A 25,555-nucleotide genomic window follows, 5' to 3' on the forward strand; every position below is an offset into this window, starting at 1 on the left:
ATTTAGAAACCTACAAAAAAGCTAGATTTTTGACTCTCACAGACTCCTTTGTCCTCATTTTATTACACAATGTCACCTGTTTGTACTCATTATCAGTAAATAAAAAAACCAACCATCCACACACTTAAACAATTACACTCCAAACTCCACTGAGCTGTCAAAGGACACCATAAACCAAATAGTTAACCTTCAGCAGCCTGGGAAGACTGAACCTGCTATAGGTCAGCATCTTGGTGTGAAGAAATCAACTGTGGGAGCAATTAATGCAAGACAAAAAAGGTCACTGATAATCTCTCACAGTCTGGGGCTCCACGCAAGATCTCACGCTGAGGGGTCAAAATGATGACAAGGACAGTAAGCAATAGTCTCAGAAGCACATGGGGGGACCTGGTGAATGACCTGTAGAGAGCTGGGACCACAGAAACAGAGGTGACTATCAGTAAACGTCAGAGACTCAAATCCTGTAGTTCCAGACGTGTCCCCCTGCTTATGCCATACATGTCCAAGCCTGTCTGAAGTTTGCTAGAGAGCATTTGAATTTGGATGATAAAAAACCAAAATAGAACTTTTTGTGAAAAACTTAATGTGTCGTGTTTGCATTCCAAGAACATCCTACCTACTGTAGAGCATGGGGGTGGATACATCATACTTTGGGGCTGTTGTTCTGCAAAGGGACCAGGGTGACTGAATGAAAGGGGCCTTTAGTGGTGAGATTTTGAGTAAAAATGCCATCTGCTGGCTACAGCACTGAAGATGAAATGTGATTGGATCTTCCAGTATGACAGCGATCCCCAACACATCACCCAAAGATCTATCACTTAAAGATCAGTTCTGGGACTTCACATTGGAGCTTTCACATGAAACACACAGAATAAATATGAATGTCCCCAACCGAATGAAACCTGTTTTCATCTGAGTAAAAGGCTAAATTTGAAAATATGCAAATGATTCAAACCATATTAAAAAAATCCAAAGAATTGAAAACATTTCATCTGTTACCCAAGAGACTTTTTCAATTCTGAAATAAACTGGTTAGAGAACTATTTCATTTAACCCTCCTGTTATGTTCATTTGTGAGGAACAGAGATGATGTTCCTGGGTCAATTTGACCCAGTGCATGTTTTATTAATTACAAAATGTCTGAAACCCAAAATATCCTAACAAGCAGTGTGAATATATCATCACTAACTTCATTACTAATTATTCCATCAAACTAAGTGAAATGGTGTTCCTTACCACTAACAGGTAGTGGTTCAATTATTAGATAATTCACTCGTTTTTCTTAAAAATAGACATGTTCAAACTTTTTTTTGATTTTTCACTACTGTATTACTTTTGAAAGACCATATAAAATACAATAGTTTTACATAACATTGAAACATAATCTTAAAATTTTGTTTTACATACATGCACTGTGAACCAGAAAAAAACAAAATCACAATACAACAGACAAGCAATTGCAATATGAAGTTGTGTGTGTGTCTGTACATATACACAGCACAAGAGTGACCAGTCATCACATTGTGCTTTGTGCAAATTAATTTTGCACATTTTGCACAGGTCATGCTTGTCTTAACCTGGGTCCTGTCTTCGGATCACGACTCGCACCCCCCAACTCCATCTGGATGAAGTTCCTCTGCTGGACTTTAAATATGTAGTTGTGGAGTTAGATAAGTTAATTCTTCTCTATGAGTTCTGGTAAATCGCCTGTCCGTTCTGGTGGAGGATCCCTCCTTCATGTGGGCACCCCTGAGCTTTCTTCGTTTTTTCCGGAATCAGTTCTTTTAAGGAGTTTTTCCTTACCGCGAAGGGGGATCTAAGGGCAGGGATGTCCAGTTTGGCTTAGTCAGTTTGTTAGTTCAATTTAATATTTTCCTATTGAATTCTATGTATTCATGATCCTTTGATTTTATGTTTAACCTTTTCAATTACCTATACGAAAGCCCATCGAGACGACTGTTGTTTGTCTTTTTAAGTGAACTGAAACAGACTTTATTAGACTTAAATAATATTAAATAATATAAATATTAGACTTATTAAAATTGATAATATACTTCTCAAGATGGATGGAGATGTCCTGAGAAAACAGAACCAAAATTTGAAATGAAGTGCTCACACCACTTCTTCACATGCGCTACATAATCTGTTTCCACAGTAATCTCAACCTTATTTTGACATATTTTAGTTTAATTCAATTTTTCAATTCAATTTTATTTGTATAGCCCAAATTCACAACAACAGTCATCTCGATGGGCTTCGTATCGGTAATTGAAAAAGTAAAACATAAAAGAAAGAAATAACTTATCTTTTTTTTCTTCTTTTTTTTTTAACTTGTCCTGTCCAACAGCTGGGAAGGCAGATGAGAGCTGAGGGCCCCTTACTTTAACAATAGGGGTTATTAATCTTCAGACAAACCAAAGGTATGTCTGAATAAACCCCTTTTGTAATTGAGGCCAAACTTTATTAATTTCAACCATGTTTGAAAATCTTTGGTGTTGGACCGGACGGAAAAGGAAAGAAGGGAAGAAGAGAAAGGGATGTCAGAGAGAGGGGGGGTTAGGAGGGTGATAATAGGAGGGGAGGGGGGATAAGACAACGAAGCAGCATAAAGCAACAAGTTAACTGGTTTTTTATCATTACGGTAAGGTTCAAATGTAGTACAAAAAGGGCGGGGCCTGTCCACACACACACTCAAATGTTATCAACACACCTGCTAGCTGCAAAAATGTCCACATGTCAACATGCACACAAAACAGATAGTGTTCACACACGCATACTTATGCCTTTAAACCAACTAGTGTGAAATCTTTCATTCATTCAATCATGCAAACTATTAGTGCAAAGGTGAGCTAACACCTGTGCTCAGGTGAGTGTTTATGTTCTTCTAAAATGGATGGAGGAATGTGTAAAGAAGGAAGGAGAGTGCCCAGCCATCCCCACACCAAGACCCCCGCCGCAGCAGAAGCGGCAGCCGGAACCCCCCCAACGCCACACGGGAGCAGGCAGGGAACAACCGCCCCCCGGGTGACCAAATCCGCCACCCAGGCCAGGGCCAGCAGGACCGCCGCGAGGCCCCCAGAGCCAGAGAGCAGGGAGGCACGGGGGGAAGGAAAGCGCCGCCCCAGCCCAACCAGGAGAGCAGCCCCCCCGCCGCGCCGGGAGAGCCCAACGCAGGTCCCCACCGGAGAAAGGCGCCCACAGCCCCAGACGAGCACCCCATCACCACCCAGGAGTTCCGGGCACCCCCCCGCCCCAACCCCAGGTACGAGCCAAGACCCCCCAAGGGAGACCCGCTCCGCACTCCATGCAGCCACCCACCCGGCCCACGGTTGGTCCAGGGAGGAGCAAGGCAGGGGCCCCCCGCCCCCGCCCAGGAGGGGGGCAACCCGGGGAAAAAGGGGGCCCACCAGGGGTGTTGTAAACATGGCCCGAAGAATTAACTTATCTAACTCTACAACTACATATTTAAAGTCCAGCAGACGAGCTTTGTCCAGCCAAAGTTAGGGGGACGGCCGGGGGCGCGGAGTAGTGCCGTAGACAGGATCCACAGCCAGGTGTAGGAGCAGCAGCAGAGACGAGCCAGAAAGGAGGTAGACGGTCAGGAACAGGAGCACGGATAAGCCAACTGGAATCTGGAAGCACTCCCACTCCCCAGGAGGGGAGAGGGAAAGAGGGGGAGTACATGAATCGCACTGCACAAAACAGAGGGGAACTAAATGATGTATAATAATCAAGAATAGAGAAGAGAAGGAGGGGAGAAGTAGATGAGAAAAGAGGACAGAACCACAGTGCACCATAGTTACCCCAGCTTCAACTTCTAGCAGCCTTTTAAAACAAATAGTTATTGTTATTAAGTTTAATGTAAACATATTTACATTAAGTTAAATAATACTAACTAGTCTGACAATAAGCCTTTCCAAAGAGGAATGTTTTCAGTCTAACTTTGAATGTAGAAACTGTGTCGGCCTCTCTTACATGAGCTGGGAGCTTATTCCATAAGACAGGGGCTTGGTGGCTAAACGCTCTACCTCCAACCATACTTTTATTAATTCTAGGAACCACAAGCAGTCCTGCATTTTGCGAGCGAAGTGTCCTGTTTGGGTGGTAAGGGACTATAAGGTCCTTAACGTATGACGGGGCCAGTCCATGTAAGGCCTTATAGGTTAACAGGAGGATCTTGAGCTTGATTCTGGAATCAACTGGGAGCCAATGGAGTGAAACTAACACAGGAGTGATGTGATCTCTTCTGCTAGTTCCTGCTAACAATCTAGCTGCTGCGTTCTGAACAAGCTGGAGACTTCTTAAAGAACTCTTAGGACACGCTGCTAACAGAGTCACAATAATCCAGTCTAGCCGTAACAAATGCATTGATGAGTTTTTCGACATCACTCTTAGAAAGTATATTTCTGATCTTAGCAACATTCCGCAGGTGAAAAAAGGCAGTTCTAAATGCCTGAGATATGTGAGCCTTAAATGATAAATCCTGGTTAAATAAAACCCCAAAGTTTCTAACTGTGGAATTGGGGGCTATACTTATGCCATCCACGGAGACTATCCGATCAGACAGAGCATCTCTGAGGTTTTTAGGACCTAGTATAATGACCTCAGTTTTTTCTGGGTTCAAGAGGAGGTAATTAATTGTCATCCAGTTCTTGATGTCTCTGATGCAGGCCTTCAGTTTCTCTATATTGTCATTCTGGTCAGGTTTCATGGATAAATACAACTGCGTATTGTCGGCATAACAATGAAAATTAATGCTGTGTTTCCTGATTATGTTTCCTAGGGGTAGCATATAAAGCATAAACAGGAGGGGTCCTAAAACTGAGCCCTGTGGGACTCTGTAGTTAACTCGAGTGCAATGAGAGGACTGTCCATTTCCATTAATGAACTGGTACCTGTTGGATAAATAGGATTCAAACCACTGGAGGGCAGATCCTCTGATCCCTATTTCATGTTCTAATCTTTGGAGTAAAATACTGTGGTCGATAGTGTCAAAGGCTGCACTAAGGTCTAACAGGACCAGAATAGAAATTAGTCCCTTTTCTGAGGCCAATAACAAGTCATTAGAGACTCTAACTAGAGCAGTTTCCGTACTGTGGTGAGGTCTAAACCCCGACTGAAAGTCTTCAAAGTGGCTGTTGTCCTGTAGGTGGCAGTCAAGCTGCTTAACTAAAACTCTTTCGAGAATTTCAGAAATAAAGGGCAGGTTTGATATTGGTCTATAGTTGGCCAAGTTGCTAGGATCCAAACTGGGCTTTTTCAGAAGAGGTTTAACAACTGCATATTTAAAAGACTGTGGCACATAACCTGTTTCCAGAGAGGTATTTATTATCGTTAATATGGAATCATCAATTAGGGGAAAGATTTCTTTAAAAAGTCTAGTGAGAATTGGGTCTAACATACAAGTTGAAGATTTGGAGGACGTAATAATTGATGCTATTTCCGCTTGATCCACAGCAGTGAAGCCGTCTAATGTTACAGAGGTTTCTATGGATGCCTCCAGTTCTGTCGCTTAAGCCTGCTCTGGGCTGATAGTAGGAATAACTTGATTTAACTTATGTCTAATATTTGAGATTTTACTATCGAGAAATGTAAGAAAATCATCAGAGCTGAGAGAAACAGGAACATGTGGTTCTACTGAGCTCTGACTGCGAGTTAATTTAGCAATAGTGCTAAAAAGAAATCATGGATTATTTCATAATATATTAAGGTTGAACAGTACTGGATTCTAGCTCTATGCAGAGCTTTTTTGTAATTTAATAGGCTATGTTTCCAGGTATTCAGAGACTGCTCTGAACCGGAGCGATGCCATTCTCTTTCCATTCTCTACGGGTTTCTTGTTTAAGAGAACGAGTTTCAGCGTTAAACCACGGTGCTACTCGGTTTTGTCTAACAAACTTAGGTTTCGGGGGGCAACAACATTGAGAGTACTCCTGAGGGCTTGGAAGGCATCATTAACAAACAGGTCATTTATACTAGGACTGATGCTATGGGAGCTGGTCTCAGAGCTGGTCTCAAAATGTTACTAAGTATTGGTTGATCTGTGAGTTTAAACTCAGACACAGAACTGTCAGTTAAGGTTCTTCTAAGCTGTTTCTTATTCACTGGGGCAGTAGCATGTTCTAATGTAAACTGGAAGGTAATCAGAAAGTGATCAGAAATGATGAGATTAAGAGGAAGGACACTCAGCTGGCTGATCTCTATACCATGGGTTAAAACAAGGTCCAGGGTGTGCTTATGACAGTGAGTGGGTTCATTTACATTTTGGGTGAAACCAACATCATCTCATAAAGCTGCAAAAGCATTTCCTAGACAGTCACTGGGGTCATCAACATGAATATTAAAGTCCCCTATTTTTATAGTTTGATCAGAATCTAAGACAATAGGCGATAGGAAGTGGAAAAACTCAGTTAAAAATTCTGAATATGGGCCGGGGGGGCGATAAATAATTATGAATAAAACAGGTTTTCGAGTCTTCCTGTTTGGGTGATTTATATACAACACGATGTTTTCAAAGTAATTATGAACATGTTTTACTTTAGGGCTGAGAAGTAAGCTAGACTGTGATATTACTGCCAAACCACCTCCTTTCCCTGAGATCCTGGATTTCTGATAGTTAGTAAAGTGGAGGGGGGGGGGGGGGGGGGGGGGGGGGGGGGGGGGGGGGGGGGGGCTTCATTCAGTCTAACATAGTCATCCTGATGGAGCCAAGTTTCTGTTAAGGCTAGAAGACTGAGGTTGTTATCATTGATCAACTCATTGACTAAGAGGGACTTAGAGGAAATGGATCGAATGTTTAATAAACCACATTTAATTACATCATAATTCTGCTTGTGGGTACTGCTGTCTGTCACTGTAAGGTTTCTATGACACGCTCCTTTTACTTGTCTTTCAGCACATAAGCTAAAGCTAGGACCTGCTTGACTTTCCCTGCATGGGTTTTGCACCAGCACTAACCCTAAGGGAGGCTCAGAGGAGCGTTTTACACTGCTGCTCTGCGCCCAGGTCTCATTTCTGGGCTGTCAGGTTGACAGACTAAGGCTAGCAGAAATGTTTTCAGAAAGAAGAGCGGCCCAGAGTAGGATGGACACCATCTCTCCGCATGAGACCGGGCTTCCCCCAAAATGCGCTCCAGTTATCCACAAAACAAACGCCGTTTTCTGGGCACCATCTAGAAAGCCAGCGGTTATATGATGAAAAGCGACTGTACGTTTCATCACTGACTAAGTTCATGTAGGTTTCTTTTTTCACACTGCAGCTATCCAGCTAACCGACCCCCCCTGACTACCCAGTCCCTCTCACCACTCAACTGCATTCTTTAAGTACATAGTCTTATTTGTATTTTATTATCTATTCTATTTATTTGCATCTTGCACTGAAACCAAGGAAACCAGTTACCAGATTTATATTAACAAACCATGTAATGCTGCAGTTTCATTTTGCACCTGATTTATAAAAAAAAAAGGCTAAGTCAAACATTATTCACCATCTTCCTTCCTTCCAAAGTTGCCCCAGACCTCCTCAGATAAACAGAAGTGTATTTGAAACTCGAGAAACTTTGTGTGCAGAGTAAACGCCCCCATGTGGGCAAAAGCAGTCAACACAGCATGAATTCAATCAGCTTCAATCATGGAGTTCTTAGTTAACAGTAGGGGTTTGACGATTCATCTAATTTGTGGTTGATGATACGATTCATAGTGGATATTGGTTCATTTGGAACGATCTGATTCACTGACCTAAAATGGATCCAGGACATCTTTAGCCAAACCTTCAACCAGTGTGACTCAGAGATAAATACCTGCTCCTGAACAGGGCAGGTGAAGTGCAGATTCCTTCTATTTCTTACAAGATATCAAGATCAAGTGTAAATTAAATGTGTGCACAAGTAAACAAGAGTGAATGACAAATCCATTCATATTTTAGTATCTTAAAATTGTTGTTTTTCCACATCAAATTAATCCAAACTGAACATTATCAGAACATTCTAGCAGACTGTATTATCACAAGTCTTTGCTAAATTTAAAGTCTGTCCACACATTGGACTGGAATGATACATTGATCATTTTTTGCCACCATCACATGTGTTTTGTCTGCTGTGATGCACTTCCCCGTTTTTATGTTAAAGTAAAACAAAACTACAGTACCTCAATGTAAACTGTATTTTCCAATATCGATATAATCAATTTAGAAACAATTTTACAATGGAATAGGCCGATTTGCCTCGATTGCCAACTAGCCTCAGACAGATTTGATTGTAGGAATATAAATGGATTCATGGACTAATTGCTACACCCCTAGATAGCAGAATAAACAAAAACTCAAGCGTTTCTATACAGAAACTATTTATTTCATCATTCAAAAAACCATAGCTAGCCTGACTGTGTTTTACTCTTGATGACTGAGTTTTCACTCCACAGCTTTCTTATCTCTACTTATGCACCGTAGTCCTTTTTCGTGGTTTGACATACTAACAATCTTAACTAGTTGAACAAAGTTCTGCTTTGAGCTTATTTGGCCTTCTTGAATTTTCCTGGTGTTGCTGTTTTCTGCTTTTTGTTTGCTGGTCCTTTTGTTTCTGGTTCCTACAACAAAAATAAAGCAAAAATGGTTCACTGAAAATAAAAAAGAAGTATTTTCTGGCAGATAGACATTTGTCTTCATACCTTTCGTTTGGAGGACAGGGATCCAGTGACGGTGAAGAAAGAGTCCAGTCTTCCCTGTGTGCTGCCCTGTCTGCTTTTTACAATCTTCTTACAACCGTTACGGATTCTGTCCTCACTGCACGCACAAAAAAACAGACAAAAAACAATGAACGCTTTATTTCATTCCATCTCGGAAAGCTCAGATTAAATCTGATCTCCTAAAAGTTAAGCAAACACTAAAAGACCCACAAACTAGAGGTCAAACATAGTACGGCAGGTTTGACGGGGATGAGAGTGTGCAAAAAAACTCTTTCACCTGAACTGTTTCTCGTTGCACATGAACTGGACCAGGCCCTCCTCATCAGGCTCGTTCCACTTCAGCTCCACCGAGGAACAATCCACCACCTCCGGCTTCAGAAACAGACCCCTGGCCTCTTTATACAGCCAGTCCTCTGAGGCCGAGTGTTTCTGCAAAGAGACAAGCAGGGTAGATGGAATCAGAGGTCGATGTTTCGAGAGCAGCTGCAGCTGCAGCTTTGAAACCTCACCTTTGAATCGATGTTTTCTAGGATCTCCTCGATGCAACCGTGCTGTCGGATCAGGTCCACGGCTCTCTTGGGGCCAATTCCCTTGATGGTGCCACAGTAGTCGCAACCCAGCAGAATACACAGATCGATGAACTGAAATGCAGAGAACGCTGTTAAAGTGAAGGCTTCCGGCGGGTTTTAAGAAGAGCTCTATCTGTAAAATCATAGAAATGATTTAAAACAGAGAAAGGTACCTGCTCTTTGGTCAGGTCCATGTCCTGCAAGATGCGATTAAAGTGGAACTCTTGAATGGGAAGCTTTCTGAAACAAGCAGGTACATCTTTGGTTAATAGTTCTTTCAACTCCTTTTTGAGCATGCATGGAACATGAAGCAGCAGGACATACTTGGCTTCGCTGTGCTGTGAGATGTCTGAGCAGCACGTTTTTCCCAAAAGTCAGGCAAAGACCTTCCCTTCTTTAACTAAAGCAGCACAGCTGGCTTCAGCCTCACATGGAGCCTGAAAAAAATGGTTGTACCATGCTGTGTCACAGAGGAATGTGTCTGAAAATATATTCAAGTGTTTAATATTTCTGTACTGTTAGATCCAGTGTTCATAAGTAAAACTAAAAAAGATGGTCACAAATGTTAAAATACAAAACATGTAAATTCCTTTGTTTCATGCAATGTCATCTATGCTCCTTTAATGGTAAAAAAAATCTGCAGAAGACCTTCAAGACAGCACTGACCTCTGATGATTTGAGCTGTGGAGGCTTCCCAGCAAAAACATACACCGGCTTGATCCCATGCTCCAGCATGCGGATCGTTCGGTAGAACATTCCCATTAGGTGGCTGTGAAAAGTAAACACGGTCATAAAACACTTTAGATCTAATAAAAGAAAAACTGCAGCAGTAATTCATGAACCCCCATTCCCTGTTGTGTGTGTTGCTTCATTTGTACCTTCTTGTTTTTTCTCCATCTTCATTCTGTAGAACATTACCATCCTGTCTCACAGCAATCAGGAACTGTTAGATGCACATGGAGGCATCGATGGCAAAGAAGGAAACCGCAGATACCTAACTTACAATTTCTTCTTTTTAATAATAATTATTAATAAATAATCGTTTGAATCCATCATTTTTAAATTTATATCAACCTTTTTCAAAAACTTTTTCAAAATAACTTATTTATGGTTTTTCTTCTTTATCATGTTTTTTTAAGTTCCTGCAATTTATAGTTTACTCCGGAGTCATTTATATTCCAGAAAAAATGGTAAATATGTATATATAAGTGTCATGGTGCCTCTGTATGCTCTCCTCCCCCTCCCCTCTCTACTTGGCTCTTGATTCGACCCATCTGTGAGCACTCATCTCATCAAGCCTCCAGACCTTCAAAAGGAGATCCAGATCCAGTATTCATTGCCAGTTCGTTGCCCCTGGTGGTGGTTAGCCTGGTCACCAAGTTATTCTCGTCCATGTGTTTGTGCTCTCGCCTAACTTCGTTTCATGCCTTATCTTCAGGACATATTACCCACGAGTGGTCACCTGAGTTTCCCGGCTTCCTGAGCAGAAGGACCTCATAGCTTTATCTTGTCTCGCCTTGAAACATTGCTGAACCTCCAGTCACGCCACGTGACCACAACTCCAAGCCACGCCGGATAATAATAAACTCTATTACTCACTTTATAACTCAACTGTGTTTTCCTTCCGGGTTCCAGCGTCTGGTCTGTCTCGCCTAGCAAGTCATGATAATAAGAGGTCATATCTCAAATGACACAAGAATAAAAAGGAAAAAAGTATAATAGTTTAACATCAATGGCACACATTCATCAAACCTGGGGAGTATTCCAGAAAGTATGTTTAAACTACCCTGCCTTTAACCCTGAACTCTGGGTGAAATCCGCCTGAACTTGATTACTCTGGGAAGGTTGGTTTGAAAAGACTGGATATGAGTTAGCGTGATTACGCTCGATTTGGTAACCCTGGGTTAATGCACGTGCACGTCAAGTACATAAAGACATTCTTAATAGATCGCCGATTTCCGGAGTCACCATGGAATGCCATGCTCTTCCTACCCCTACTCCTACCCCGCTTCCTCAGAAATTCGCGCAGCGCCTCAATCAGTGCATGTGAAACCAGTAATATTGAAATGCAAATAAACTGGGGAACTCTGTATAGTGAACATATTTTCAAGATACTGTCTTATTTAAATCTATATAAATGCAAGTGTGATTTAAAAAGAATTGCAACATAATTGACATAGTTGAATTTAGAATCAAGTTCAAGATCCTCCTGTTAACCTATAAGGCCTTACATGGACTGGCCCCATCCTATATTAAGGACCTCATAGTCCCTCACCATCCGATAAGAGCACTTCGCTCGCAAAATGCAGGACTGCTTGTGGTTCCTAGAATTAGTAAAAGTACGGTTGGAGGTAGAGCGTTTAGCCACCAGGCCCCTGTCTTATGGAATAAGCTCCCAGCTCATGTAAGAGAGGCCGACTCAGTTTCTACATTCAAAGTTAGACTGAAAACATTCCTCTTTGGACAGGCTTATTGTCAGACTAGTTAGTATTCAGAGATTATTTAACTTAATGTTAATGTGTTTAAATTAAACTTAATAACAATAACTATTTGTTTTAAAAGGCTGCTAGAAGTTGAAGCTGGAGTAACTATGGTGCACTGTGGTTCTGTCCTCTTTTCTCATCTACTTCTACCCTTCCTCTCCTCTATTTTTGATAATCATTTATCATTTAGTTTTCCATGCCTCTGTTTGGTGCAGTGCGATTCATGTATTGTCACTCTTTCCCTCTCCCCTGCCCCTGACTGACTGTCCCCCCCAACCACGGCTGGATGCAGCTCGTCTGCTGGACTTTATATATGTAGTTGTAGTGTTAGATAAGTTAATTCTTCTCTATGAGTTCTGGTAAATCGCCTGTCCGTCCGGGGGGAGGTTCCCTTCTTCATGTGGGCACCCCTGAGGTTTCTTTGTTTTTTCCGGAATCCGGTTTTTTAGGAGTTTTTCCGCGAAGGGGGGTCTAAGGGCAGGGATGCCAGTATAGCTTAGTCAGTTTGTTAGTTCAATTTAGTATTTTCCTATTGAACTCTTTGAATTCATGATTCTTTTGTGTTCATGTTTTACTTCGAAGCCCATCGAGACGACTGTTGTTGTGATTTTGGGCTATACAAATAAAATTGAATTGAAAAATTGAATTAAACTAAAATATGTCAAAATAAGGTTGAGATTACTGTGGAAACAGATTATGTAGCGGATGTAAAGAAGTGGTGTGAGCATTTCATTTCAAATTTTGGCTCTGTTTTCTCATGACATCTCCATCCATCTTGAGAATTGAAATTTTGAAAATTGAAAAAAATTGAATTGAATTGAATTGAATTGAAAGTAAAGTTTAGATGGAGCTCACTGGTGAGTTGTGCTATTTTTTAGAACAGGCCTGCGGGCGACTTATGTGGCCATTGGGGGCAATCTGGTGCCCACGGGCACCGTGTTGGTCAGCCCTGGTCAAAGGTGTATACCCTTGCCCAATAGCAACTGGGATAGGCTCCAACGGCCTTGGCACCTCAACATTCAGCAGGTTCAGATGATGGAAATCACACAAGCATAAAATATAAACACTGTTTTTATTAGAAGAGAAATGCAACATCAGAAAAAGAAGTCAGTAAATTAATGCACACCAATTTCTACTTTTCTCTAATTTAATCACCAGACCCCATTGCCTGATGAGGAAAGGAATGGCTGAGTCAAACTGCTTTGGCAATACCAAATAAAAATTTGACTATACGAGTTCATGCTGCAACCACTTTACAGTAAACAGCCTGTCAAGATGAGTATGGACTTCTTCCTTTTTTTTTAAAGCCTCCAAGTTTAACCAAGGTCAAAATATGACAATAAGCACAATAGCCCAACAAACTTCAACAAACTGTAGAAAAAAGATTTTTTTAATAGATTCTGGACCTGATCCCCACTGAAATGTCATGGGACAGACGTCTGGTGGTGTTCCAGCACTTGATTTAATAACTGCCCAATCAATTTAACATTTTCCAGTTTTTTAAGTTTACACTTTATTTTTAGAAATCTCAAAATATAATGAGAATCTACAAGCCGCTGAAGTAGAATCCAATTTTGCTGGTTTTGAATGAACTTCTGTCCTTAGAGACATAAACTACAAAGCACCAATGATGATAAAAATGAATAATGCTAGTTCATTCTGAACCAGGCACATAAAAGCTGAGTGTAAAATAAATAAATATATAAATACACCATGAGAAGGCATGGAATGGTGCACGTGAGGACCAGGAGAAAGCCCTACTGTCATACTGCCTTCACTTATCTCTGATCCTTTGTCCTTTCTGCTTTCTTTAAAGCCGCTACATCAAAGAATTGACATAAAATTCAAATTTGGGGAAATTTCGATGTTTATCAAGCCCTTTGACGAAATCCACAAAAACATTTGCAATGCCATTTTTGAATTAGATCTATGTACTAACAGTTATGACACGCTGAGTGTTTTGGTGAGTTTTTGCCTACAACAATGTTAGTTTAAGATGTAAAGGTATTGTCACGAGTGTTCAGGACCTAAAAGCACCTTTTTTAGTCTCAAATTTGACACACATTTTTAACAGGGTGTACCTGCATTATTAAAAATTAATTATCAACGAATGTTGTAGTCTTTCAAAAAAGTAAGTAGTCATTTCAAAAATGAATTACATTACATGAGTTATGAGATTTCAAGAGAGCAGGCATTTTGAAGTAAGCAGGAAAAGCCGTTCTACTGCCCCTAGTGGAAGGAAAACGCACTACAGGACAGAAAACGGACCTCTAGTTATGTATACAATGGCTTTTAAAGTAAAAGTTTGGATCATACTAATGAGATATGGGTCTAAAAATGCATGTATCAAATATGATACAAATTGTTATATCGGGTTAACATTATTTTTAGCACAGAGTCAGCGCAGTAGACACGCACAATTTTGTCTAAACTAAGCAGGCTTGGTTAGTGTGGGAACTATATAAGTAGGGGTCACACATCAGCTGACAGGTGCGTTCCACCTGCAGAGTAAACAGTCTCTGCTCAAAGTTGTTGATGTGAAAGTGACGTCTGTCAACAAGGAAAATACCTTTTTTAGAGATGAAGATATAAATAATTGAACATTTAAGAACAGTCAACTGTCCGTTCAAACGGTAGGATAAGCGAATACATGTAGTTTGCTGAAAGAAGATACAAATGATTACAAATTTGAAACAATCAAAATATAACACAAGAGAATTGTACCTGTATGCTCAGCCGTTAGGACGAAAGGGAGTAAAAAAAACAACAAAGACACATCGAGCCTGACCTTGGTTAAGAATGTTGATGCTTCCTTCGTCACTGGCTGCTTAATGATAATATAAGGTTTCCCAAAGGCTTTGCATCCAGTTAAAAAAGAGGAAGTCACGCTACAGAGAGAGTTTGAGCAAAGCTGAGGTTACCTTTTTTGTCTTTTCTTTTAATATGAAGACAGGAAGGATGTTGCAGTGACTTAGGCAGCAGCTTCCTTTCTATCATCTTATGTAGTCGTCATCAGAATCAATTGGAATATGTACTTGCAAGAAAGTACATATTACTTGCCATCAAGAAATGGCAAGAAATGGTAAGTCCAGTATTTCCTTACAATCTAAATTAGTTATCATGTATGCATATTTGTCCACATTCTGATGAAAAAATACTGCTTTGTTTTGCAATAATATTTGTTCTTCTTTTACTCAGTTTACCAATGAGTGGCAAAAACTGCAAACAGATATTCACTGTTTTAGGATGTAAACCATTATACCCTGTAAAGATGTTGTTCCAAGTTACTAGCTGCAAATTTTATTCAAAGCATGGGATGATTAAAAAAACATAAAAACAAACAAAAAAGGCTTTCATCAGGGAACTATTATGATTAACTATCTTAGTTTATGGGTTTAAAAAAAAAATCTAAATAAAAAAAAAACATGAAAACACAACCAAACTTGGTGGGATGCCTTAGTACTGAAAGTTACACAAAATTGTGACCTTATAACAAATATTTGTTTCATACTCTAAAATGAAATTCTTAATGTTGATGGGTGCTGAAGAGTTTAAAAAAGGGCAAGCTGGACCTTTACTAAAAGAGTTCTACTTAAACCAGCAAAACTTACTGTCTGCAAAAGAAATAAATCAAAGAATAAACAGATAATAACCTTAAATGCAACAAACGGATTCCTTTAGGTGCCAAAATACTGCATTGTATTCATCTGACTCATTCTTTAGTAAGCTTAGATCTTCTTTCTCTTTCGGCTTTTCCCATCAGGGGTCGCCACAGCGAATCATCGTTTTCCACCTCACTCTATCATGGACATCTTCTACCCTAACATTAGCCAACTTCATGTCCTCTGTTAAGACATCCATGTATCTCCTCTTTGGCCGTCCTCTTGCCCTCCTGCCAGGCAGCTCCATCTCCAACATCCTTCTACCAATATATCCACTATCCCTCCTCTGAACATGTCCAAACCATCTCAGTCTGGCTTCTCTGACTTTGTCGCTAACACAGGCAACATGAGCCGTCCCTCTGATGTACTCGTTCCTTATCCTGTCTAACCTGGTCACTCCCAAGGAGAACCTCAACATCTTCATCTCCGCTACCTCCATCTCAGCCTCTTGTCTCTGTCTCACTGCTACCGTCTCTAACCCATAGAGCAGAGCTGGTCTCACCACTGTCTTGTACACCTTTCCTTTGAGTCTTGCTGGCACTCTTCTGTCACACAACACTCCTGACACTTTCCTCCACCCGCTCCAACCTGCCTGCACTCGCCTCTTCACCTCTTTTCCACACTCCCCATCACACTGAACTGTTGACCCCAAGTACTTAAACTCCTGCACCTTCTTCACCTCAGCCCCCTGTAACCTAACGCTTCTACCTTGATCCCTCTCGTTCAGACACATGTATTCTGTCTTACTACGACTGACCTTCATGCCTCTTCTTTCCAGAGCAAACCTCCACCTCTCTAGCTGTTCCTCCACCTGCTCTCTACTCTCACTGCAAATTACAATGTCATCCGCAAACATCATTGTCCAGGGAGATTCCTGTCTTACCTCGTCTGTCAGCCTGTCCATCAGCATAGCAAACAAAAAAGGACTCAAAGCTGATCCTTGGTGTAGTCCCACCCCCACCTTGAACTCCTCTGTCTGACCTACAGGACATCTCACCACCGTCATACTTCTCTCATACATGTCCTGAACTACTCTGACATACTTCTCGGCCACTCCAGACGACCTCATACAGTACCACAGCTCCTCCCTCGGCACCCTGTCATACGCCTTCTCTAAATCTACGAACACACAATGCAGCTCCTTCTGACCTTCTCTGTACTTTTCCATCAACATTCTCAAAGCAAAAATGGCATCAGTGGTGCTCTTACGGGGCATGAAACCATACTGCTGCTCACAAATCTCCACCTTCTTCCTAAGCCTGGCTTCCACTACTCTTTCCCACAGCTTCATTGTGTGGCTCATCAACTTTATTCCTCTATAGTTGCTGCAGTTCTGCCTGTCACCCTTGTTCTTAAAGATCGGAACCAGAACACTTCTCCTCCATTCCTCAGGCATCTTCTCACTCTCTAGAATCCTATTGAACAAACTCGTTAGAAATTCCACTGCTGTCTCTCCTAAGCACTTCCATACCTCCACAGGTAGGTCATCAGGACCAACGGCCTTTCCGCTCTTCATCCTTTTCAGAGCCTTTCTAACCTCATCCTTTCCAATCTCTGCTACTTCCTGCTCCACAACAACCACATCTTCCTCCCTTCTTTCCCTGTCATTTTCCACGTTCATCAGCTCCTCAAAATACTCCTTCCATCTTTTTTGTACACTCTCCTGAGTTGTTAGCATCTTTCCATCTCTGTCCTTAATCACCCTTATCTGTTGCACGTCCTTCCCATCTCTGTCTCTCTGTCTGGCTAGTCTGTACAAGTCCTTTTCTCCTTCCTTTGTGTCTAACCTGTCATATAGCTCATCGTAAGCTTTCTGTTTGGCCTTTGCCACCTCTCTTTTCACTCTACGCTGCGCTTCCTTGTACTCCTGTCTACCTTCCTCAGTCCTTTCTACATCCCACTTCCTTTTAGCCAACCTCTTCCTCTGGACGCATTCCTGTACTTCCTCATTCCACCACCAAGTGTCTTTACCGTCTTTCCTCTTTCCAGATGAGACACCTAGCACCTTCCTACCTGTTTCCCTGATAATTTCTGCTGTAGTTTCCCAGTCATCTGGAAGCTCATCCTGACCACTCAGGACCTGTCTCAACTTCTGCCTAAATTCCTCACAAGTTTCTTCATTCTGTAGCTTCCACCACCTGGTCTTCTTTTCTGTTTTCCCTCTCTTCTTCTTCCTGACCTCCAGAGTCATCTTACACACCACCATGCGGTGCTGTCTGGCTACACTCTCTCCTACCACCACTTTGCAGTCAATAACCTCTCTCAAATGACCTCGTCTGCATAGGATGTAGTCCACCTGAGTACTCCTACCTCCACTTCTGTATGTCACTCTATGTTCCTCTCTCTTCTGGAAGTAAGTGTTGACTACAGCCATTTCCATCCTCTTCGCAAAGTCCACCACCATCTGTCCCTCCAGATTCCTTTCCTTCACACCAAACCTGCCCATCACCTCCTCATCACCTCTGTTGCCCTCACCAACATGTCCATTAAAGTCTGCTCCAATAACAACTCTCTCTCCTCTGGGGATACTCTCTATGACCTCATCCAACTCACTCCAGAATCTCTCCTTCACTTCTAACTCACAGCCAACCTGTGGCGCATACCCACTGACTACATTCACCATCACCCCTTCAATTTCTAACTTTAGGCTCATCATCCTGTCTGAGACTCTTTTCACCTCTAGAACACTGTTTACAAACTCCCCCTTCAGAATCACTCCTACCCCGTTTCTCTTCCTATCAACACCATGATAGAACAGTTTGTATCCTCCTCCAATACTACGTGCCTTGCTGCCCTTCCACCTTGTCTCCTGCACACACAGTACATCTACCTTCCTTCTCTCCATCATGTCTGCCAGCTCTCTGCCTTTCCCTGTCATTGTGCCAACGTTAAGAGTCCCTATTCTCAAACCTATGTTCCTGCCTTTTCCCTTCTCTCTCTGGCCCCGGACCCTTCTGCCTCCCCTCTTTCTTCGACCAACAGTAGTCAAATTTCCACCGACACCCTGTAGGTTAACAGCATCGGTGGCGGTCGTTGTTAACCCGGGCCTCGACCGATCCGGTATGTCTAAAGTGTTGTGGATGATTCGCATGGTTATTTTGGCAATTTTTACGCCGGATGCCCTTCCTGACGCAACCCTCTCTATTTATCCGGGCTTGGGACCGGCACAGAGGCAACTGGCTTGCAACCCCTGTGGCTAGATTTAGTAAGCTTAGATATTAAGTATAAAATAACCCAATTCAATTCTGTGCTAACAAAATGTTTGTTTAATTTTACAAGAAGTCTGTCTTACCCAACCAGCCTCAAGGAAACCTTCACGCAGCCATCAAAGAGACAGGAATTCAAATAGTCTGCTTTAAAATTTCAAATGCAGCAAGACAAAACTTCCCTCTTTACTGCAGTGACCTAAAGTCATTGAACTTCCTGTAATTCACAACTAGAATAATATGCAAACACAAAAGGCAATATATGCAAACTTCAATGCAAAACAAAATGTGAAAGTTGGAGGAAACTTCGTGTTTGTGTCAATTGCAGTTCCAATCAAAAAATAAAAAAATAGAAAATGAAACATTACATGTTATCCTGTTTGCTTCTACACAAACACACACCAACTTCTTCGCTGTGTGAAAGTATGCGGTGACATCCATGAAGATAAACTGAAATCCAGTCTTTATGGCACAGAAAAAAAACAGGAAGAGCCTACAACACCAGCATTATGAAATAATTAAAAAATGAAAAACAATTGACCCACTCTTTGTGGTGATCAAATTTTCAGGGCGGGTTAAATTTCAAACCATGCAAATTACTTGAGTTAAGCATTACCAAAAATGTTATTTTAAACAGGCAAGCAGTGTTTCCCAGATTGCACAATAAAACCCAGATTGAGGAAAAAGAACTCAAAAAAATTATGCATATTCAAAAATGTAAACTTTGACAGACCCCAAATCGTTTTGAGCTTGTAACCTATTGTGCAAGAAAAAAGGCTGTTTTTTCCTTTAATTTCTGTCTTTTGTTAAACTTTTATAAACAGTTCCTTTTCTAAAGATGCTTAGAACAAACTGGTTTCAACAATCAAAATAAAAGGTTTAGACTTCAGATCACCGTGAGAAAATTGCATTGCATAAAGACATCAAGGAGCTCATGGCATCATTTAAAAAAACAAAACTATTCAATTCTTCTGTTAGTTATATTTCCTCAATTGCAAGATTTATTTTTGATTTTGCCACAGATTGAATCTGCTGAAGAACTATAGAAACTTTATTCTTTCTCTGTTCTTCATTTAGAGAATATGTCTCACCCTTTTCCCTCCTGCGGCTGTAAATAAAGTTTGATTTGAAGTCCACTTTAAGGGGTATACCTCTAATGATATGTTGCCAAGACAACTAGATTATGCGTTCATTCTTTTTTTCCTGGCTATTCTGGTCACTTTTACTATTTGCCACAGAGCGAAGGTAAAAAGCCAATATTAAATAGAGAAAATGAAAGCTAAATTCTTTCATTCTTTCATTGTAATTAGTTTGAAAGCAACCTATCTATGCTTCCTTAAAACTTTATCTGTATATCTAAGTTATGTAACATGTGGACTGAACCACTGATGGTAAAATAGCCTGTTCTCTCTTTTCACCTCATGATAGGAAACAGGTGAGATAAAACCAGCAGTAATTCATAAAACAAAGGTGCAGATCCTTGTTCTCCAAATAAAGCAGAGGAATAAAATGTTTTGCTTTCTTATTTATTTACTTATCTGCTATATTGATTCTCACCACCATTTTCTGTACATTAGAAGTTTTGACGGAGGAAAAAATTAAGTTAATCAATGATATTTTCTTTTCTAAAGACACAATAATAAGGAAATGTACACTTTGGTAGGTAAAATTCCATAAAGGAAAAAATCATATTTTATGTGCACAAAAAACAAAAATACATAGGACAGATGTGTAAACTTAGGGTTTTTATTGTATGGCCATGTTATGCAGGATGTGTCTAAAATGTTAGTAGTGGGTGAAAAACGTTAAAGTAAAATAAAGTAAATAAAAATGTTTTTTTCTTTTACAAAATCTGTTAAGGGATTCAGTAAAAATGTTTAAAAAGAAGAGAAAGCTAAGATCATTATGAGCAGAACACCATAAAGCACCACGCTTAAAATAAAATAGAAAGTTAGAATAGACTAATACGATCTCCATTTAGACATTTTAAGGGTCTTATCATGGCCATGGTCAAAAATGGTGGCAAAAGTCCTGAATTTATTGTGATCATTTCCTAGTTTGACACGCTGGTGTTTTGCCGTACTTTAAGAGACAGAAATAAAATAAGCCAGACTGTTAAAAAAGATTTATTTAATTAAAAAAAAACAAAGAACAAAACCGCAGAAACCTAATTTACATTGGAGGCATTACTGTGAAAATATTTGTTACACACGGGGTTTTGATTCAAAACTCCGAAAACGGTGATGAAATGTGGACAGTGGGGGGCAAAACAGAACCAAAACTGGTATGAATCTGAGCATCTGACTGAATCTTGTGTGAACGGAAGTGTGAAAAAAAAACACAAAAGTACATTTTAACTGCCAAAAGATTTCAGCTTCAAGAGACCTCAAATGGCAAAAGTTCCACACCTAAAACTAAACCTTCAAAATTTTCAAAGATTCTGATCTGAACACGATTGTGATAGATATGAATTTTAAGTCATAAAACAAAATTTTGCTTGGAGCGGATTCACATTTTCAGGGGCTTCTATTTTTGAGTTGTGTGGATGTCAAACAGTGTAAATAAAAACACAAACACCTTTTGATCATTATGATTATTTGCTGAATGAGATTTAATAATAGCATAAAGTCTAAAAACAACAAAAAATCCTAACATTTGTACACATCAGTCCACTCATCTTTTCACCACAGAGTATATGTCTTCACCTGTTTGTGTGTTTCCACTCTGACCTACATTTATTTGTGAATACACAACAAATGGCTGGTCTGGGTCTGCCGTTTTCTGCGTTGAGTGTGAGAAAAGTCCCCCCTTGGAAAAGACAATTTCTCCATAGTGGATGTCTTGACTTTGAGCAGCATTTTCTTCACCCAAACTCTGAAACATAAATGATAATAAAATGAGGTCTCATGCACTTTGTCATTGTAGGGATCTGCTGTCAGCAGGCATTGAGTTCTGCAAAGATGTTACGCAATGCAACCAAAACATACTTGTTCACAAAAAAATGCAAAAAAATGTAGTTTGCAGAAAAGGATGTTTCAACATGTCTTTTTTACTCTGCTAAGTTTAAAGGAAGTTACCCAGACAAGTTTAAAATAAAAACTGACAAACCTGTGTGGTGCGGTGAGTCTGATTTGAAGATGAATGTCTAGACTTAAACCACCTGCAAAAAAAAAGACCAAAAAATTAAGGCAAACTAGTGTCAATTGTGTCAAGTTTGTTTCTACCTTGTCCTGTCCAACAGCTGAGCAAACAGATGAGAGTTGAAGGCCTCTTGTGTTGGACATATTTAACCATTAGAACAGGGGGTCAGCATTCTTCTGACTCACAAGGTGTATATTTGGATAAATCCCTTTTGTAATTTAGGCTAAGCGTAATTTATATTGATCATAGGGGGGTAAGGGCTCAAAAGAAAGGGGGTAAAAGGGGGGTTAATGAAATAGAAGAATGATTATAAAATGGGGGGGCTAGAATCATAAAGCAACAAGTTGCTGGAAGTTTATAATCATCAGCATTTTTGTTAATCCATTTTAATTGTCAAATTAGATACTTCTAATTGAATTTTGCTACACATTTAAAGTAGAACTTTTTGAAAATAAAATGTCATAAAATGTTATCATTTTAATTAAGTGACAGAATGTGCGGCGTTAAATAAGAAGAAGAAAAAGCTGTTTGGCTGATTGATTTTTCATTTTATTTTTGAGTCAACGAACAAAGCTTTATTGTGAAAATGAAAAAATAATTTGGGTATTAACTTTGATTTTGAATTCTAAGACAGCCATGCTTCCATAAATAATGGGTTTGTAGTTTTGGTTAATTTGTCTTAGTTATGAGAATAAGCACAAAGCACATATAGATTTTTTTAAATGAATTCTAAATTGGTAAATATGTTTGTAATATTTAGCCGTAATATATTGTTTTGTAAAGGGACTACAGATGGAAATTAGCTATTAAAATACAATCTGGTGGAAAGCTTTTTGCTTTTTAAGCTTAATGTATTTGTGTATGAATCGGAGCGTGTGCATTTGTAAAACCGGTTGTGTGCATTTCTGATTATTGAGACTGAAATAACTCCATATTAGTGTGCTTTCCCGACAAGTTAATGAACTAAGCTAAACTAAATAGTAAAGTGAGACTTTTCAACTCTCACTGGATTTTGAGGTTCAGCAAGAACCTGGAATCAGGCGTTAAAGGTTGCAGGCCTCTGCTATTGATGTTACATTTTATGTTGAAAATGGGAAACATGAGGTAAAAAAAAGAAACTGGACACAAAAAAGTGGAAAAATAAGACAATTACCAGATGAGAAAACCCAAACAGATGAGTAGAATGGCCCCTGCAATCCCTCCAGTGATTGACACCAAACCTGATGAACTTGAGAATGATGATGTGTCCATAGGAGCACCTGAGGAAAGCGTGAAAGATTAATTCTTTTAATCAGGAACATTTGAACCGTGAAGATGATCACTTATGTGAAACATTAAGAGTTTGTTGTGTCTCTGCTATCCTTACATTTTTTCTCAACAATTACTGAGTCTTCAGGATGTGAAGGAGAAGTGGCTTTACTCTGAGCTCTCTCCAGGTGACCCAGCTTATCACTCTATCTCTTAAGGCAGTGCCCAGCTACTCTACGAAGCTCGCTCATTTTAGCCTCTTGGGACCTCGTTCTTTCATGAGTATTGGAACAAAAAAAATCAACAGGGACATTGAGAGCTTTGCTGTCTGCCTCAGCTCTCTCCTCACCACAGTGGACCGGAACAACGACAAACAACAGTGTTTTTGTATGTGTTTTCCTCTTATGCTATCTTCCGCCGTTTTTCGGCACTTAAGTCCTTCTACAATTTTTAACCTATTTTAACCATTCAACTTTTAAAATGTTCAGCTCTTTCAGCTTATTAATGCTATGAATTTTGGTTTTTCAATTCCTTCAACTTTTTAAGATATTCCAAGTTTCCCAGGATTTTTTGCCCTATTAAAATACATAGGGAAGTTATGGTGCATGAGGTGCCCGGTTCGACACCCCATTCGGACACTTCAAATTTTTCAACCATAAAATTATTAAAATCTTTAACTATTTCACTTTATTTCAGCTATGAATTTTGGCCCTTCAAATCCTTCAACTTTTCAAGATATTCCAGGATTTTCCAGGGTTTTCCAAGATTTCTGCTCCATTAAAATACATAGAGAATTCTTGAAACCTTTGTTTCTTTCAACCAATATAACTTTAACATGCCTTTAGCTAGAGACACCGTTCAAACATTAAACTGCTCACAAGTCTTTGGACTTCAATATAAGTTTTGAAATGATTATGGGATGGCAACACCAACTAAGCTTTGGCTGCCATTTTGTGCTTAAATGTGAGGCAATTTTAAACTTCTGTTTTTACCTATTTTAACGATTCCACTATTAAAATGTTCAACTGTTTAAGCTTAATCCTTTGTGCTATAACTTTTGGTCCTTCAAATTTTTGAACCTTTCAAGATATTCCAGGATATTTCAGGATTTTCCAGGAGTTATGCTCCATTTAAATATAAGGATAATCCTTGAAAACCTTTGTTTCTTTTAACCATTGTAACTTCAACATGCTTTCAGCTAGAGACACCGTTCAAACATTTAAATGTTCACAAGGCTTTGGACTTCAACATAGACTTTGCAATTATTATGGGATGGCACACTACCTACAGTTTGAAAGCCATTTTTTGACAAAATCTGATGCAAATATTGCAAAAAACTTCATCCATGGCTAGAACTGAACATATTGAAATTCACTGGATCTGGACATATAAGGAATGTGGGCGTGGTTAGCAAACAAACTTCGTTGCTAAGGACATCCAAAGGTTTACTTTTTCCAATTTGTCTGAAACTGACGTCGATTAGTTCATCATCCCCAGGCGACCCAAACATAAAATGGTTGCTATGGAGATAAAATTAATAGAAAAGCCACCATTTTGAAAAAAGTGGATTTTCTATCAACTTAGAACATGTAGCTTTTACCAATATGATACTCTCAAACAATGTGTTCTTTTGAGTCAGTTGATGATGCTGATTTCAGTGCTAGCACTTTTAGCCATATTAGCAACATCTTCACATTTTAAACAGTTCAGCCATTTTTTCAAAAATTTCAGCTATAATGCTTAACTCCTTCTACAAACTTTGACCTATTTTAGCCATTCTACGATTACAATGTTCAACTTTTTCAGCTTATTCCTGCTAGGACTTTTGCACCTTTAACTTTTCAAGGTTTTTCCAGTACAGTTCAGCCATTTCTTCAGCTACTTCAGCTTTCATTCAGCAGTACAGCATTCAACCCTGCATTTTCTTCTGGAAATGCAGCTCTTTCTAGTTAAAGATTTACCTTTTATACGAAGAGCTATAACTTCTGCTGTCTGATTTCCCATTCGATTTGTTGCAGTGCAACGATACTCTGCATTTTCTGTCACATTAAAGCTGTAAAAGTCTCCATCAGCTACTTTGATGTCTCCATCTTTGCTGATCCTGAACCAGCTGAAGCTGCTGACAGGAGGTTTGGCTCTGCTGGAGCAGGTCAGGTTCACCCAGCTACCTACTGACACCAAACCTGATGGACTGATGGACATGGAGGTGTTCTTAGGAGAATCTGAGGAATGGAAACTCTGATTATTTGATTGATCAGAAAAGCTGAAACGTGATGAAGATGATCACTTACATGAAACACTGAGTTTGTTGTGTCTCTGCTGTCTTCACATTTTCTCCTTTGTTTATAGGATATCTGACGGAGCAGTTGATGGTGAATCCATCGTCAGAGTCTGACAGAGTGATGTTCTTCTGGATTTTAGTTGTAAAGCTTCCTTTTGTGTTTTCCTTAAAATGTCTTTGAGAGTCTGTTTGGAGATTCCAGGTGAGTTCAGGCGGAGATTGAGGGCAGGGAGTGAGAGCTGAGCAGGTGACAGTGACAGAGTCCTTCTCCTTCAGATCAGCTG

At 39.9% G+C, this 25,555-nt stretch overlaps 2 protein-coding genes across 2 annotated transcripts; both read right to left on the minus strand.

Annotated features, from left to right (window-relative positions):
• Positions 1-8,325: 8,325 nt before the first annotated feature.
• LOC101159868 (flap endonuclease 1-like) lies at positions 8,326-9,699 on the minus strand. Its single transcript, XM_011488806.3, has 6 exons — positions 9,575-9,699; positions 9,424-9,490; positions 9,191-9,322; positions 8,959-9,110; positions 8,664-8,778; positions 8,326-8,582 (listed from the first exon to the last, which is right to left on the minus strand). The coding sequence occupies exons 2-6, from the start codon at positions 9,442-9,444 to the stop codon at positions 8,508-8,510; spliced, it is 495 nt and encodes a 164-aa protein (XP_011487108.2). The 5' UTR covers positions 9,445-9,490; positions 9,575-9,699; the 3' UTR covers positions 8,326-8,507.
• An 11,480-nt stretch (positions 9,700-21,179) lies between these two features.
• On the minus strand, positions 21,180-25,206 carry LOC105356667 (V-set and immunoglobulin domain-containing protein 1). Its single transcript, XM_023950237.1, has 4 exons — positions 24,952-25,206; positions 22,896-23,001; positions 21,710-21,761; positions 21,180-21,475 (listed from the first exon to the last, which is right to left on the minus strand). The coding sequence occupies exons 1-4, from the start codon at positions 25,190-25,192 to the stop codon at positions 21,275-21,277; spliced, it is 600 nt and encodes a 199-aa protein (XP_023806005.1). The 5' UTR covers positions 25,193-25,206; the 3' UTR covers positions 21,180-21,274.
• Between the last annotated feature and the right edge of the window lie 349 nt (positions 25,207-25,555).

Source organism: Oryzias latipes, chromosome 20 (assembly GCF_002234675.1).
Source record: "Oryzias latipes chromosome 20, ASM223467v1".
Lineage (NCBI taxonomy): Eukaryota > Metazoa > Chordata > Actinopteri > Beloniformes > Adrianichthyidae > Oryzias > Oryzias latipes.